This window comes from Wallemia mellicola, assembly GCF_000263375.1.
Source record: "Wallemia mellicola CBS 633.66 unplaced genomic scaffold WALSEscaffold_26, whole genome shotgun sequence".
In the NCBI taxonomy this organism is placed as follows: Eukaryota; Fungi; Basidiomycota; class Wallemiomycetes; order Wallemiales; family Wallemiaceae; genus Wallemia; species Wallemia mellicola.
The window spans coordinates 1-15,248 of NW_006531983.1; the positions used below are offsets into that span (position 1 = coordinate 1).

A 15,248-nucleotide genomic window follows, 5' to 3' on the forward strand; every position below is an offset into this window, starting at 1 on the left:
CTAACCTAACCTAACCTAACCTAACCTAACCTAACCTAACCTAACCTAACCTAACCTAACCTATGGTCAACATTAAGTAGCATTGCATAAAAATGAAAATTACAACTGATAAAAAAAACATTTAAGGAGTCATAATCTTTACCTTACAATATTCACCACCCTGGCAAATATCACAGTTCTTATTACCACTGTAAGCCGCACATTATCCTCTCTTCACCCACTCGTCAAAGGTGAGCAAGCCAGGGTACTCACGTCTAAGAGCAGGAATATTGGCTCTGTAGCCTCGGCCACGCTGACCAAACCATAGGAACATGCACCTAATGTCGTACGGGAGCAAATAGAGAAAGAAACGAGGCAACCAAGCCTTCCAAGGGCGAGTCCCTAGTGCCTTCTCGTACTTGTCCTGAATTTCAGACACGTAAAGCTCCTCTGCGGCAAGAGGAATGACCTGGCCCGCGTACTTTGATGGGTTTTTAAGTGCGGCTGCAACGACTCTTCCGATGTCATAACAACTGACCAACTGGATCTTCTTGCTGTATCCAGTACCAGCCCTGAATATACCCAACGTGAAGAAAGAGGCAAGACCTCTCTGCTTTGGGAAGTTATCGAAAAATGCGACTGGGCGGACGATTGTGTGCGGAATGCCACTCTCTCTAATCAACTCTTCAACTTCAAATTTTGAGTCGAAGTGAGGTATGCCTGTCTGACGTTCAGCACCCTCGACGCTTGAGTAGACAAGGTGCTTCAAATTGCGTCTCTTTGCGGCTGCCAAAAAGGCTTTTCCTTGCTCGACTTCGTCTTGAGCACCCTTTTCAAGCATGAGAGTGACTAGGTAAGCACCTAATTGAGGTGTTAGAGAGGTGTCAGGTTGAGAAAGGTTGAATGGGATTTCCAAGGGCGTCCTTCAAGTGCCACTCCCCTGTGAAAATATTCACCTTCCAAACCCATCCAGAGCAAAAACTCACCATCCACATTCTCTAAAGCGGTGTAAATAGACTCTTCATCTTTCAGATCACCACTGGCTAGCTCGATCCCCCTCTCTTGAAGCTTTTTGGTCTTGTTGTTCTTGGTGTTTCTAACAAATGCTCTAACTGGCTGTCCTTTCATATGCTCCAAGACTTGCGAGCCTTGGTTGCCTGTAACTCCGGTCAATAATGATACCATTTTTATGTGTCGTGGTTAATGCAGAAGGGTAATTAATTCCTTTCACAGGATTTTTTATATTGGTTACGTCATGACCTTACATAATGCTACTTTAGGTAAGCGGCGTGTGCATGTGCTAGAAGTTTAAAGCTAAACTTAAGGTGATTTATGTCATTTTGTCTGTCCTGCCACAGACCGAGTCTATTTGCTAAGATGTTTAGAGTGATGGTGGTGACATAAGTAAATTCTAAATCTATTAATCCTATTTGATTTCTTTATTATCTCCTGCAAATTATACCAAATGATTTATTATTGAGGAAGTTGGCCTTGACAGTGTCATCCAGTAATTTGACACAAACTACTTCGGCATACTGAAACTTACGAATACATGCCACAATGTTTAAGTAGCAGGAATCAGGTGACGTCGCTGCAATTATTTCATTAGGGGCAATGGTTTCTTTGCTGTACGGGTCACACTATAAGGCTTCGAAATAAACCCTCGAAGCCATATTTGGATCACTCAGCAACGAGGTGGCACATCTTGATACAAAAATGCTGCTCAGCGAGCCTGGTTACTTCAGAACATCATTCCCAAACAGTACTGTCTTCATTGACGCTGGCATATCTATCGGAGATTATGAAGCCATTTCAAAGCCAAGCGAAGATATGTTTAAGGCTACACATGGCAACCAACCTGGTGATCATAAAGAGGGTTCAAAGCGTATTATTAAGCTCCTCACTGGCACAGGTCTTGTCAAGGATAAAGAGATGCTTTTCGAGCGATCTTGGTAGTGACGCATATGCTGGTGTCATGAACACAACTGAAACTCTCATAAAGTATGTCAATGCATTGAAGGCATTAACTTTCTCAACTGACTATCATAACTACATTTGTTTTCCAAATTATATCATCTTCCATATTACATTTGTAATATCTCATCAAATGGTTATATCCTTTTCATATTTAGTTTAGAGATCAAGGATATTTCAATATCTTACCAACACAAATATCCAAAACCAAACAAAGGAAATTATAGCAATTCATCATACAATCGTTCGATGTGGAACTCGCGTTACTCCAGAAAATGAACCACATAAAATACTGTTAAGTATCATAAATAATAACATTGGTGCAAACAATGAATCAAGACGTAATCGTAACCTAACGGAGCACTTCAAGCAGTGGAGCAGAATTACTCCAAATTGGGATTACTTGCAAAGGCTTATTTCTTTTGCGTTCGTAAGGAAGAGAGTGACAAACTTCCGGTTGATTTAGGCAGTATTTTAAGATGTCTTATTTTGAAAATTTTCATTTTAGTAACGATCTTTTGATAGTATTTTGTAACCTAAAACCTAACCAACCAATCCGTAACCGTAACCTAACCCTATGGTCATAGGTGAGCATTTCCATATCTCAGCTACAGCCACAAGAATACTACCAGGTTATTCCTGCACGTCCATTCAGTGAATATCTGCTCTTCTCTCATTTTCGAGGATCCCGTTTTTGTGGCCTAGATTGGGACTGTAACCTTGAATGTCTTCATCAGATTTGTTGCGGATTTTTTCAAAGGTTTGCTTAGCCGAATTATATCTCTTTTTAATACATTTATAGTTTTCGCCTTGAATAAAGGATACTTGCATCCAAATGATTTGATAACATGTGCTACTTTTGAATACATCTTGGTCTCTATCATTTGGTCTTTAAGTGCGAAAGGGTCTATGAATTTTTGCGAAACTTTTGTTTCCAAACGAACGGTACCATAGCCCTTTCCAGCTGGAGCACAGATGGGAAACGTTACTACCAGTGGCCTTACTCCTTTGAGGAGAGCTAGGCCGGTAATATCTGGTCTCTCGGTGACACCGATATCAAATGAATTAGTGTGTCGATGTGGATGTGGCGAACGAAAAGTAATAAGTTCTTCTGAAAGATTAATAGGAGCTTTTAAACCGTAGGCTTGAATTCTAACAGCATTACAACGTATCGCCTCCAAGCAATGGACAAGAATGGACATCAAAGTGATTTGATTTCCTTTAATGAAAGCGCATCTATACGGAGCAAGCTCAATCGCGTAGTTGAGACTTCTAAGCTTACGAAAAAGACCATCCTTGTATTTCGGAGCGATAAGGAGCATTGCTACAGAATGGCCAACATATACCCAATCTTCGTATTCCTCAACGTCTCTGATGCTAGGTTTGTGTGATACTAGACTAACTGTAGCAGAGCCATTAAACAAAGCCAAGAGCTCACCAGGGTAAACTGTCATATAGTAGCTATCTGTATTGATATCCTTAGGAAGACGTCTAAGAAGCTTGATAATTCGTAAATGTGAGTCTATGTAAGCTTTATCGTATATGTACCTTTGTGCGTATTCGGTGCGACTCTGTTGAGGCACAAATGGATCTGAAGGGGATTTGAGTCGGCTGAGTTCCATCTTCTCGTGAGCTACTCGATATCGAAGGGGGTATGGTGCCATCGTTTATGAGAATGAAATGAACGATAGACGGTAATGGGTGTAACCGTAACCTACGGTAGACTTGAGTCCATAGCTTTCGATCCTAACAATTTGATGGAAGATTTCCAGCTTGTAAGAAGTAAGGTTTATGTTATGTAAAACAGAACAAGGTAAAAAAAAAAGATGGTTCAGCAAAACATTTTTGTAAAAAAGACTGAGCTTCATAGGTTATTTACATCATGTACTTTAATCACGTTGTAACGTAAACACAAAACATGCTCGATTATTGGTTGTGACGTATAAATACATTATATAATGATAATGTAAGATGATGGTTTGTGTACAAGATATGTCTCCTTATATGCTCTCCGCTGTCCCCATCTTCCTCATCTTCCTCTTAATGATTCAGCACCTTGGCATTCCTCTTGTATTCGCTGTATCGCCTTATTACTTTTGTCCCTAGTCATTCAATGGCGCTGTATCTTCAGTCCTGTATCCGAATTCTGACACATCAAGATCGAGGTAGATACTGTTCAATGTACGTCGGTAATGATAAAGGACTTTAAACCTCGTTAACTCATGATATGACAATTAAAGAACTCGAAAAGTGGTAATTAGATATACTACCAAGCTGTACAGCCTGAAAATATCTCTTCCTTGCGCTCGGCTGTTTGTGTTCCAATCAGACTCATCCCCTTAATGCCGAAAAATTAAGCGGACAGTGCTTAAACTTGATCTCACACAAAAGGAGACTGTCTCAAAATATCTCTATCGAACAAACCACAATAAATTGTTATATAGTCGTTGTACAGAGTTATTCATCGTCTTTTCCATTGAATTGTACATCCTCAGCAAATTTCAACCGCTAACCTTGATATAGACAGAAGTGAGTTCATAATCATATAATTTACAGCGTAATAGTTCGCGTGCAATCGGATATAACCAAGTACACTATAGTATAGTCGCATCTATCTACTTTACGCAAACTTGGTTTCCCAGAAGCTGGTATTGTAATATTAATCTTGTGATCTTCCAGAGGTTTGGTACAAACATGAAGATTATCAATGCTAGAATTATTCCCCTACGTAATAGCTGGTTAGAAAATCCCCGCCCAACCTATACATTCCATATATTAAGAAAAGTGTTCCTTCTATCGACTTAAGTAGGCATGCAAATGGAGTAGCTGTTTCGCCTGTGTTTTCTTTTTCACAGAGTTGGTAATCACTGAAAGTAGCTATACCAACTGAAACTACACCAGCTCTGACGTTAGGATTTCCTGCACTGGTAAGGGCTTGAGCAAAAAAACCCTGCTTCACCACGATCATGACTCTTGATAATAGTAGTACTTTTCCCAGAGGTCACGTTGTAGCTTGTTACGTATATGAACAACACTATCAGAAATGACAAATTATAATTTAGCTTCATTCAGGTAACAATCAGTTTATACTACTAGCAGTGATTCTTCTGCAAGAAAAAAAAAATACTTTTCTAAGTGCAAATCTTTTGGTTACAATATGATACGAAAAATTCATCGCCGTACCCGCGTTTGCTTTCAGTACTGTGATGATTGCAATCATTATCTTAATAATAATAAAACCTTGCAGACATAAACCGAATCTGTTCAATAGCACTTTAAAACTAAATTTGAATTTGGGAGTTATCTAAGGAACTCCACCACTAATTAAAAACATCATAAAGGGGTTGGTGTCCATTAGATTCTTCTAATAAAACAGGTGAAGCTTAAAGTAGTACACGTACGTACTGTTTATTCCTACGAATGTTTGAAGTCGAAATTTCTTATTAGTTAAATACATTTGCGATTACTCTTAGTGAAATATGCCGCTCTAGATATTTTCTATTTTTTCTACTTCTGACACCCTTAATATTATTAAAGAAACGTCATACATAATACACAGCCTCTCAAGTGAAAATGGTATATTTTTATAAGTTTACAATCCATAGTAACGCTTTGGCTTTTCTAGAGCATTCAAATTCGTCGTGTATTCTAATATTCTAGCTTATGGATGGCATTTAGTGTAACTTTTGCAAAACTCTTGGGCCTTCTTCGAGCCATTCTTGCCTTGAGACCCAGAAATCGTTGGTACGTTGTGCCATAATTTGACCAAGAACAGCAGCACCAACGAAAACCATATGCTTTCTCCGTGGTGGGTCCTCAATACGAATTTTGAGATTCTAAAACGCGTCAATGAGTGTCGCATCTAAAACATTCAAAAAAACTCACCTTCAGACGCTCTGGATTACCACCAGCAACGTTTTGGAGGTAAAGCTGTTTGACCTCCTTTTCTAAACGTGATGGAAGACCCGGATACATACTGCTACCACCTGAGAGGACGATATGTTTGTATAATTCAGATCTAGTATCGACAGCGGCTGATTGAATGGTGTTGAAAAGTAATTCAGCAATACCTGGTTGCTCAACGTCGACGAGGTGGGGCTGGAACATACATTCAGGCGCTTCGAAACGCTCGTTGGCTATCTTGATGATTCTACCATCAGGGAGGGTGTAAGATTCTACCAAAGTGGTTGTGTCTTCTGCGAGCTGCTTATCTGCTTCTAAATCATAACTATGATTGGGTTAGAGTCATTTTAAAGTTTAAAAAAGCCCACCTAGTGAAGCAAAGCTTCTCCTTAATTTCACGGACTGTTTCGAAGTCAGCCGTTCTATTGAAAGCGTATCCACGCATGAGGAGGAGCTTGATAAGGTATCTGGTGACATCGCGACCTGCGACATCAAGACGCTTTGTGAGATGAGGGAGGGCGAAACCTTCATAAACTGGAACAACATGGGTGACACCATCACCAGAGTCCACGACAACACCTGTTTGAAGACCTATAGGTGTTAAAATATCGTATAGTTCAATAAACTGACTCACCTTGTGCGTAAAGAGTCAATACAGCTTGAATAGCGATGTAAACATAATCAAAGCCGTACTCCTCGAACATAACTTGACACATCTTCTCTCTGTTTGCAAGTGGGTTCATTGGTGGTTCGGTAAGGAGAACTTTTCTGCCTGAAGGATCAATACGGAGCTTATCATAAATAGTGTAGTCCCATAATTTCTTCATATCAGGCCAATTCTTGATGACACCGTGCTCGAGTGGGGAGGTGACTTGAAGATAAGTTCTGTACTGTTCAGCCTCATCACCGATCATAAGATCCTTTATTTCTGCGCTACCGACTCTCTCTTCGGCTCTAAGGATTGGTCTACCGAGGATTGAAGGGAATACGTGCTCTGGGAAATTCGAGCCAGCGTAACCAGTTTTAACGAAACCGGTACCGTTATCGATCTGTTGGTTGTTTTATTAATTTATTCACTTTATAAGCAATTTACTTACAACAATTGGCATAGATGGGTCCATCGTGGATGACGTTGAAGAGTTAAACGTACGCAGCGAAATAGAAAACATAAAAATCGTAATCGTAGAAATAAAAAATACAAAACAATTGGGTATAAATTACATTATTCTTAATTTAGAAAGACGTCGTCGCATCAATCTCAACGGTCAGTATGCCCGCCATGAATTTGAGGAACATGACAAGGTATTGATCTACGCGTAAGCCATCCTCAAATTCTAATGGATTCTGGGGCTGCTGTGGCTGCTGCTTTTTAGAGCCACCAACTACAGAACTCAACCAGCCTTTCTTCTTTGGTGTCGCAGGCGGCACTCCAGTTGTCGTCACAGGTGAAGGCTCTAGTTTAGTCTTGCTATCCATTCTCTCTATCATCTTCTTCATCACAGACGCGTGTTTGCATGGATGAACAGACAACATCGGTGTGTTTGAAGCTGAATGAGGGAATGGCTCTGAGGTGACTGTCTTGTTAGCGTGATCTGAAGGTACATCTTCGAGTATTTGATTGTATGTCAATGGATTTTGGTGCTAGAGTTTATTAGTCTGATATTTATTGATTGTGGTAGAAAAGCTACCTACCTCATCGTACCCCTGTAACCATAAGCGAGGAGTTTGGTAGTACTTGTCGTACGTAATAATACAATCATATGTCCGTACTTTCAAAACACCTGTTTGAGATATCTCAGCTGCTGCAGGATCTTCGGGTTCGTCAATAACGCCAAAGTCATCGTCGTCTTCGATGTCAGGTATATCTTGACTGTTCTCTGGTTTCTTGGGAGTTGCTGAGTGTATAGAAGGAGAGTTTACTGGTGAGATTGAAGGTATGATATCAGGTAATTCAGCTCTGCCACTTGGGTTATTACCTGCATGTGTTTGTACCCAGTCATCCTCGCCTTCGTCATCGCCAATTGTTAGCTCATCGTTAACGAATTTCAGGAAAGCTTCATTATCAGGATCACCTGAGCTATCGGTGTACGCGATATCTTTTGCTCTGCGAAGAGAAGGTACGTTCCTAGTTATTAGGTATTGCTTATCAGAGGGTAAGTACTCTCTACGTTTGGATTCGTCGCCGCCAGTCCATTGCCAGGTTGGGAATTTGTAGGTAAGAAAGTCACCAGCAGCAACAAACTCATCTGTGAAGTGTTAGCGCTCTGGTAAATAAATATACTATACAGACCCGGTGTAATACGACCGTGTTCTTTGAACTTTGATTCCCTTAGTATCTACTCCTGTTAGTAGAACCCAGCTAGTAGATAGATACTGACGGGTGCCAAATAATCCCTTACAGCCCAGAATTGCGTCTATAATTGTTAAATAAAAAACTGAAATTTAAAAGCACCCACTTGTATCGTCCCTTGTATTCCAGTCATTTTCTTCTAGAAGTTGTCGCTATTCAAGAGACTGAAATCTCATCTCATACAGCAACCACCATAAACAATGCTCCCAAGAACCTGTCGCGCAGCCCACAAGAACATCCAAAGAGTACCATCTGTATTGTCTAGAGGTGCACACAAGGTCTGTATCTTAGTCTCTATCTATATACAGCTGACACGGCCAATAGGATATCAAATTCGGTGTAGATGCACGTGCTTCTATGCTCAGTGGTATTGAATTACTCACTAAAGCCGTTTCATCCACCCTCGGTCCAAAAGGTTTCTATCTTCTTCCCTCTAGAGATAATTTTACTCACAAAACCGTTCTTAGGACGCAACGTTATCATTGAACAAGCATTCGGCGGTCCAAAGATTACCAAGGATGGTGTTACCGTCGCTAAGTCCATCACTTTGAAGGACAAGTTTGAAAACCTCGGCGCTCGTCTCGTACAAGACGTCGCATCAAAGACCAACGAAATCGCTGGTGACGGTACTACAACTGCAACCGTTCTCGCAAAGGCTATCTACGCTGAAGGTGTTAAGAACGTCGCCGCTGGTTGCAACCCAATGGACCTTCGTAGAGGTGTACAAAAGGCAGTCGAAGAAGTTATCAAAGTACTCGAAGCTAACAAGAAGGTCGTCACCACTTCAGAGGAAATCGCTCAAGTCGCTACCATCTCAGCTAACGGTGACGTACACGTTGGTCAGTTGATCGCCAACGCCATGGAAAAAGTCGGCAAAGAAGGTGTCATCACCGTCAAAGAAGGTAAGACTATCGATGATGAGGTTGAAATCACCGAGGGTATGAGATTTGACCGCGGTTTCATCTCCCCATACTTCATCACAGACGTAAAGTCTCAAAAGGCTGAATTCGAGAAGCCATTCATCCTTCTCTCAGAGAAGAAGATCTCTGCACTCGCAGATATCATGCCAGCACTCGAAATTGCTGCAACCTCTCGTCGTCCTCTCATCATCGTCGCTGAGGACATCGACGGTGAAGCTCTCGCCGCTTGTATCCTCAACAAGCTTCGTGGTCAACTCCAAGTTTGCGCTATCAAGGCACCAGGTTTCGGTGACAACAGAAAGAGCATCCTCGGTGATCTCGCTATCCTCACTGGTGGTACCGTCTTCACAGAGGAACTCGACGTCAAGCTTGAAAAGGCTACCGTAGACATGCTCGGTCAATGTGGCAGCACCTCTATCACTAAGGAAGACACTCTCATCCTCAACGGTGAAGGTGAAGGTGAACTCGTCGCAAACCGTTGCGAACAAATCAGAGCTCTCATCAATGACCCAACCACTTCCGACTACGACAGATCAAAGTTACAAGAACGTCTCGCAAAGTTGAGCGGTGGTGTCGCCGTTATCCGTGTCGGTGGTGCTTCTGAAGTTGAAGTCGGTGAAAAGAAGGACAGATACGATGACGCTCTCAACGCCACGCGTGCTGCCGTCGCTGAAGGTGTTATCCCAGGTGGTGGTGTAGGTCTCCTCAGAGCTAGTGATGCTCTTACCGTTGATGCTACCAACTTCGACCAAGGCTTGGGTATCTCAATGGTCAAGAACGCCCTTGCTCGTCCAATGCGTACTATCGTTGAAAACGCTGGTGGTGAAGGTGCCTTGGTCGTTGGTCAAGTACTTGAGAAGCACCCACAAGATTTCAACATGGGTTACGATGCCAGCAAAGATGAATTCTGCAACATGTTTGACAAGGGTATCTTGGATCCAGTCAAGGTTACCAAGCAAGCATTAATTGATGCCTCCGGTGTCGCTTCACTTCTCTTCACCTCAGAGACTGCTGTTGTAGACGCACCAGAAGAAAAGGCAAGTGCACCAGCCATGCCAGGTATGGGCGGCATGGGCGGTGGAATGGGAGGTGAGTAGTGATATTTTAGAATATATTTCATACTAACAAACACTTGCAGGAATGGGCTTCTAAAATCGTTAAGAAAATGCATCAAAAAGAACATCACCACTCATAACGCAACAAAATAATTATTTCTTATTTGTTTGGATTTTTATTTTATAAATCATATTTCTGATATTTAAACAACTTGATTTATGATAACGAGGGGTGTGAGATTAATAACTTCAATAAATAAATTTGTGAGTGAGATCTATATAGAAGTATAATTTAACATTTCTAAGCATACAACTCCCTTTATCAGAATGCCATCCACTCAAAAACGCGTAATTGAATCACCAACTTCATCAGATGCTGAACAGAGTTCAACGAAAGAAAACTCTGTAAAACGCGTAAAGAAAACACCGCCAGCTAGTTCAGAGAAGAAAATACATCCTATGTTTCTTCCTAAACAGCAACAGAAGGCGCTTGCTGAAGATAAAGTCAGCGATAAGAAGTCAGCTGTAAAGAATGACAATGCAATAGATAAAAAGACAACGAATAAAAAATCACTACCTTCCACTGATCAAGATACCATCACATTCGCGCAACTAACGGATACATTCACAAAGATCGAAGCAACCACCAAACGTTTGGAAATCACTGACTACCTTACACAATTTTACAAACAAGTTATTTTAACCAAACCGGAGGAACTTTTGATGACACTTTATCTCACTATTAATCGTCTTTGCCCTGATTATGAAGGTTTAGAACTTGGTATCGGTGAGAGTATACTCATTAAAGCTGTCGTTGAATCAACGGGACGTACAACAGCAAAAGTGAAAGAGGAACTAAAGAAAGTTGGTGATCTTGGTACTGTCGCACAATCAGCGCGTAAAAATCAACCAACTATGTTTAAATCAAAAGACTTAAATGTACCGACGGTATTTAAAAACCTCAAAGAGATTGCTACAGCATCTGGTAGTCAGTCTCAAACCAAAAAGATAGGTATAATTATGAAAATGCTCACAAGTTGCAATTCAAACACTAATGAAGTTAAATTCCTGATTAGATTATTAGAAGGTAAATTACGCATTGGTTTAGCAGAGAAGACTGTCGTCGTTAGTCTCGCTAATGCTATTGTTTTATCAAACAATGAGGATGCTACAAAGGAAGATCTCGAAAGGGGTGTTGAAATTGTAAAACAAGTTTACTCTGAGTTACCATCGTATGACTTAATTATACCTGCTCTACTTGACGGTGGTGTTGATAACCTACAAGAAAGATGTCATTTAACACCAGGAATTCCGCTTAAACCGATGCTTGCGAAACCAACCAAAGCAGTCACCGAAGTACTCGATAGGTTTGAAGGACGTAGCTTCACCTGCGAGTATAAATACGACGGTGAACGTGCACAAATCCACTATCATGATGGTAAAGTAAAGGTTTTCTCTCGTAATTCTGAAGATATGTCTATGAAATATCCAGATTTGGTGGAACAGTTACCAAGGGTGAGTATGAGAAATTTACTAATTTCACATCCACTTATAACTCCATAGGCAATCAAACCGGGTGTAAAGAACTTCGTTATTGACAGTGAAGCAGTTGCTTTCGATAAACAAACGAAGAAAATATTACCATTTCAAGAACTCACCCGTCGTAAACGTAAAGATGTCAAAGTTGAAGATATTACAGTAAAGGTACATATTTTCGCGTTTGACTTACTTTACTTCAATGATAAACCACTTCTTCATGAAGATCTAACTCGACGTCGCGAAATGTTAAGTGATAATTTCGAAACAGTTGAAGATGAGTTTGCAATGGCAAAGTCAATGGAAGCCCAATCAACTGAAGAGATTCAAGCATTCTTGGAAGAAAGTGTAAAAGATAGCTGTGAAGGATTAATGGTCAAAATGAATCAAGGTGAAAGCGCTTGGTATACACCTTCCAAGAGATCAATGAATTGGCTGAAATTGAAGAAAGACTATCTAAGTGGGGTTGGTGATTCATTGGATTTGGTTGTTATTGGTGGATACTATGGTAAAGGTAAACGTACAAATGTATATGGCGCATATTTATTAGCATGTTATGATCAAGATAGTGAATCATATCAAAGTATATGTAAAATTGGTACTGGATTTAGTGAAGAAATGCTTGACTCGCATTACAAACTACTAAATCCACTAGAGATTACAGCACCAAAATCATATTACAAACTTGGTTCAGCGAAACCAGATGTTTATTTTGAACCTCAAGCAGTTTGGGAAGTTCTAACAGCAGATTTATCATTATCACCTGTGTATACAGCAGCAGCAGGTGAAATAAGTGAACGCGGTATTAGTTTACGTTTCCCACGTTTCATTAGAGTTAGAGATGATAAAGCAGCAGATGATGCAACATCTTCTGAACAAGTAAGTCAGAATATATATATATAATTTACGATTAACACCTCCGATAGGTTGCAGAAATGTACAAAAACCAAGTATCTTCACAATCTGGTAATAAAATTGATTATGAGGACGTAAGTGATAAGTGAACAACTCAAAACTTTACTAATCGCGTCATAATTAATAGGATGCATATTAAAATATAAGCATTTACGCGTAAATCAACGTGTAAAATCATTTGTATAACTTATATATTTAATTCTTGATTTAAAAATACACGCATGGTGATATTTTCTCTAGGATTTCTTTAATTAACTACCACCAAGATGGCGAATTTACATTCACAAATGCAAGGATTATCCTTAGGTGATAGTAATAAACCGAAAACCATACAAAAGTTACCTAGTAAATATAAACCAAATGATGTTAATAGGATGCCAAATTTAATCAAAATGGCTAACAGTTTGAACACTCAATCAACGACGCATAAGGCAAATAACGATAGTCTCATCGGTACATATGATGGTGGTTTAGAACGCGATGAAGAGGATAGAAAGAGTGACTTAGCAGGTGGTGATAAAGGTAGAATATTAGATTTACAATTACGTGGACAAGCGTGGAACTTGAATATGTTTGACGTTGGTAGACCTCTAGGTAAAGGTAAATTTGGTAGAGTTTACATGGCACGTACGCGAACTCAACCACCATTCGTCGTTGCATTGAAGTGTCTTTATAAGACTGAATTAGTAGAAGCACGCGTAGAAAAGCAATTAAGAAGAGAGATAGAAATTCAAGCTAATTTAAGGTAAATATCTCCTTTTTGAATTACAACAAAAGTAACAATATCATAGACATCCTAATATTTTACGTTTATATGGTTTCTTTTATGATGGTAAACGTATTTTCCTCATGATAGAGTTTGCTGGAAAGGGTGAACTTTACAAACAACTCAATAAATTAGGTAGATTTAGCGATAAGCGTAGTAGTAGATACATAGCACAAATGGCAGATGCTTTACTTTATCTTCACAGTAAACACGTCATTCATAGAGATATCAAACCAGAAAATCTACTCTTAGGTATAAACGGAGAATTGAAGATTGGTGATTTCGGTTGGTCGGTACATGCGCCAGGAAATAGAAGAACAACATTATGTGGTACATTAGATTATCTACCACCTGAGATGATTGAGGGAAGGGAACATACAGCAGCAGTTGATTTATGGAGTTTAGGTGTTTTAGCTTATGAATTTTTGGTTGGTGGACCACCATTTGAAGAGAGTGGGCATAGTGCAACATATAGACGTATAAGTAGAGTTGATTATAGTATACCTTCACACGTATCACCTGAAGCACAAGATTTGATAAGCAAATTACTAGTACATGAACCTGAACAACGTTTGAGTTTGGAGAAAGTACAAAATCACCCATGGATTCTTAAGTATAAAAAATCTTCTAGGTCAACAGGCGTTGTATAATTTTAATCTAAACTCTGAAAATTTCTTCTGGAATTGATGTAAAGCTTGTGAATAAAGGTACACCATTGTTTGATTGAGTTGATTGCATATCAAAATTGCTACTTGATGGTAAAATGTGTAAATATTCTAAAAAGCATAAAAAATAATTACTAAATGTTGGTAATTCAACATGATTGCAATCTAAAATTGGTCGCTTATTTAAGCCAGCTGATTGTGCGTATATTGAGTTATCTAAATCACTATAAAAATCAATGCAATTTGAACATAAATTTGGTTTTGAAGATCTTCTACCTCTTTTAACTCTCTGACTAACTAATAAAGGCTGTCTATTAACTAAGTCTTCATCTGTAAAGAGATCTAAAATTTCAGCTGAAATGTTTGAGGGTAAACTGGATGATATGCTCGAAGGTGTGAATGTAATGTTATCAAAGTCACCTCCAATGAAGGTACCCGTACCATCATGAGTTGGCAATTGATTAAACATTTCGGACATGAGAGTATGTGGGAAAGATAGGAGGCTAATTAAGGTGATGTCATGAAACTAATTAAGCACATAATTACAAAGGTACGATATGTAAACTCGGGGATGTTAGGGAGATCAAGTTAAAACAAAAAAATTACCCACCCTAATGGACTACCATTTAAATTGAAAGTATAGGTAATTTCTTGATTATCTCTAAGAATGATAACTCTGACGTCGTTCTGGAGGATGTCAATAGGTGAATCTCTTTATAAAAGCTTCCTTACGCCTCTATTCTCCTGTATGAATCCTGGTAACTTTTCAAAGTTATCTAACGTGAGATGACTAAATGGACCGAATTGGATGATCAGATCATCTTTCAACAAACCAGCGTTGTCTGCTATTGAAGATGGTTTTATTGATTTCACGATAGACCAAGGGGTTGAATGTTTAATCGGCTTTCTATCACTTGACGCCGCTGTTTTCGGTTGTTGCTCCAGGAATTTATAAATATCTTGATTAATTCTCTCTAAATCATTTTGTAATACAGTCAACCTTTGTCTATACTGAGTTATAGTCACTATATCTAAATCATTCCTTGGGAAACCTTCTTTATCTAGTAAAGGTGTAGATTTCTTAATATTATTATCTTTAAAATAACTAAATATTATATTTAATTCATTATTTATATCTTCTCTTTTATTAATTAAATCGCTCATCTCTCTTCTAGATTGACGTCC

The 15,248-nt window shown here is 39.3% G+C and overlaps 9 protein-coding genes across 9 annotated transcripts; 4 read left to right on the forward strand and 5 right to left on the reverse strand.

Annotated features, from left to right (window-relative positions):
* Nucleotides 1–131: 131 nt before the first annotated feature.
* On the reverse strand, nt 132–1,164 carry WALSEDRAFT_55497 (NAD(P)-binding protein; the record flags this gene model as incomplete). The annotated part of the gene is made up of 2 exons (XM_006960282.1): nt 132–840; nt 966–1,164. The coding sequence occupies 2 exons, from the start codon at nt 1,162–1,164 to the stop codon at nt 203–205; spliced, it is 837 nt and encodes a 278-aa protein (XP_006960344.1). The 3' UTR covers nt 132–202.
* A 477-nt stretch (nt 1,165–1,641) lies between these two features.
* WALSEDRAFT_22126 (hypothetical protein) lies at nt 1,642–1,935 on the forward strand (the record flags this gene model as incomplete). Its single annotated transcript, XM_006960283.1, has 1 exon — nt 1,642–1,935. A coding segment is annotated over one exon (294 nt), but the record flags the coding sequence as incomplete, so codon positions are not given.
* A 444-nt stretch (nt 1,936–2,379) lies between these two features.
* WALSEDRAFT_61384 (hypothetical protein) lies at nt 2,380–3,560 on the reverse strand. The gene is made up of 2 exons (XM_006960284.1): nt 3,502–3,560; nt 2,380–3,452 (listed from the first exon to the last, which is right to left on the reverse strand). Exon 2 carries the CDS (start codon nt 3,405–3,407, stop codon nt 2,655–2,657), a length of 753 nt encoding a protein of 250 aa, XP_006960346.1. The 5' UTR covers nt 3,408–3,452; nt 3,502–3,560; the 3' UTR covers nt 2,380–2,654.
* A 2,067-nt stretch (nt 3,561–5,627) lies between these two features.
* WALSEDRAFT_30256 (Actin/actin-like protein) lies at nt 5,628–6,977 on the reverse strand (the record flags this gene model as incomplete). Its single annotated transcript, XM_006960285.1, has 5 exons — nt 5,628–5,789; nt 5,839–6,181; nt 6,225–6,447; nt 6,491–6,905; nt 6,954–6,977. 5 exons carry the CDS (start codon nt 6,975–6,977, stop codon nt 5,628–5,630), a joined length of 1,167 nt encoding a protein of 388 aa, XP_006960347.1.
* Nucleotides 6,978–7,049: 72 nt separating this feature from the next.
* Nucleotides 7,050–8,364, reverse strand: WALSEDRAFT_41096 (hypothetical protein). Its single transcript, XM_006960286.1, has 5 exons — nt 8,313–8,364; nt 8,235–8,270; nt 8,147–8,192; nt 7,549–8,102; nt 7,050–7,497 (listed from the first exon to the last, which is right to left on the reverse strand). The coding sequence occupies exons 1-5, from the start codon at nt 8,337–8,339 to the stop codon at nt 7,090–7,092; spliced, it is 1,071 nt and encodes a 356-aa protein (XP_006960348.1). The 5' UTR covers nt 8,340–8,364; the 3' UTR covers nt 7,050–7,089.
* Nucleotides 8,365–8,406: 42 nt separating this feature from the next.
* Nucleotides 8,407–10,223, forward strand: WALSEDRAFT_22224 (putative heat-shock protein hsp60; the record flags this gene model as incomplete). The annotated part of the gene is made up of 3 exons (XM_006960287.1): nt 8,407–8,484; nt 8,531–8,621; nt 8,674–10,223. The coding sequence occupies 3 exons, from the start codon at nt 8,407–8,409 to the stop codon at nt 10,221–10,223; spliced, it is 1,719 nt and encodes a 572-aa protein (XP_006960349.1).
* Nucleotides 10,224–10,640: 417 nt separating this feature from the next.
* Nucleotides 10,641–12,620, forward strand: WALSEDRAFT_22184 (ATP-dependent DNA ligase; the record flags this gene model as incomplete). Its single annotated transcript, XM_006960288.1, has 2 exons — nt 10,641–11,696; nt 11,745–12,620. The coding sequence occupies 2 exons, from the start codon at nt 10,641–10,643 to the stop codon at nt 12,618–12,620; spliced, it is 1,932 nt and encodes a 643-aa protein (XP_006960350.1).
* A 281-nt stretch (nt 12,621–12,901) lies between these two features.
* On the forward strand, nt 12,902–15,248 carry WALSEDRAFT_33935 (Pkinase-domain-containing protein). Its single transcript, XM_006960289.1, has 4 exons — nt 12,902–13,377; nt 13,424–14,627; nt 14,674–14,750; nt 14,796–15,248. Exons 1-2 carry the CDS (start codon nt 13,025–13,027, stop codon nt 14,046–14,048), a joined length of 978 nt encoding a protein of 325 aa, XP_006960351.1. The 5' UTR covers nt 12,902–13,024; the 3' UTR covers nt 14,049–14,627; nt 14,674–14,750; nt 14,796–15,248.
* WALSEDRAFT_66190 (hypothetical protein) lies at nt 14,606–15,227 on the reverse strand (the record flags this gene model as incomplete). The annotated part of the gene is made up of 3 exons (XM_006960290.1): nt 14,606–14,627; nt 14,674–14,750; nt 14,796–15,227. 3 exons carry the CDS (start codon nt 15,225–15,227, stop codon nt 14,606–14,608), a joined length of 531 nt encoding a protein of 176 aa, XP_006960352.1.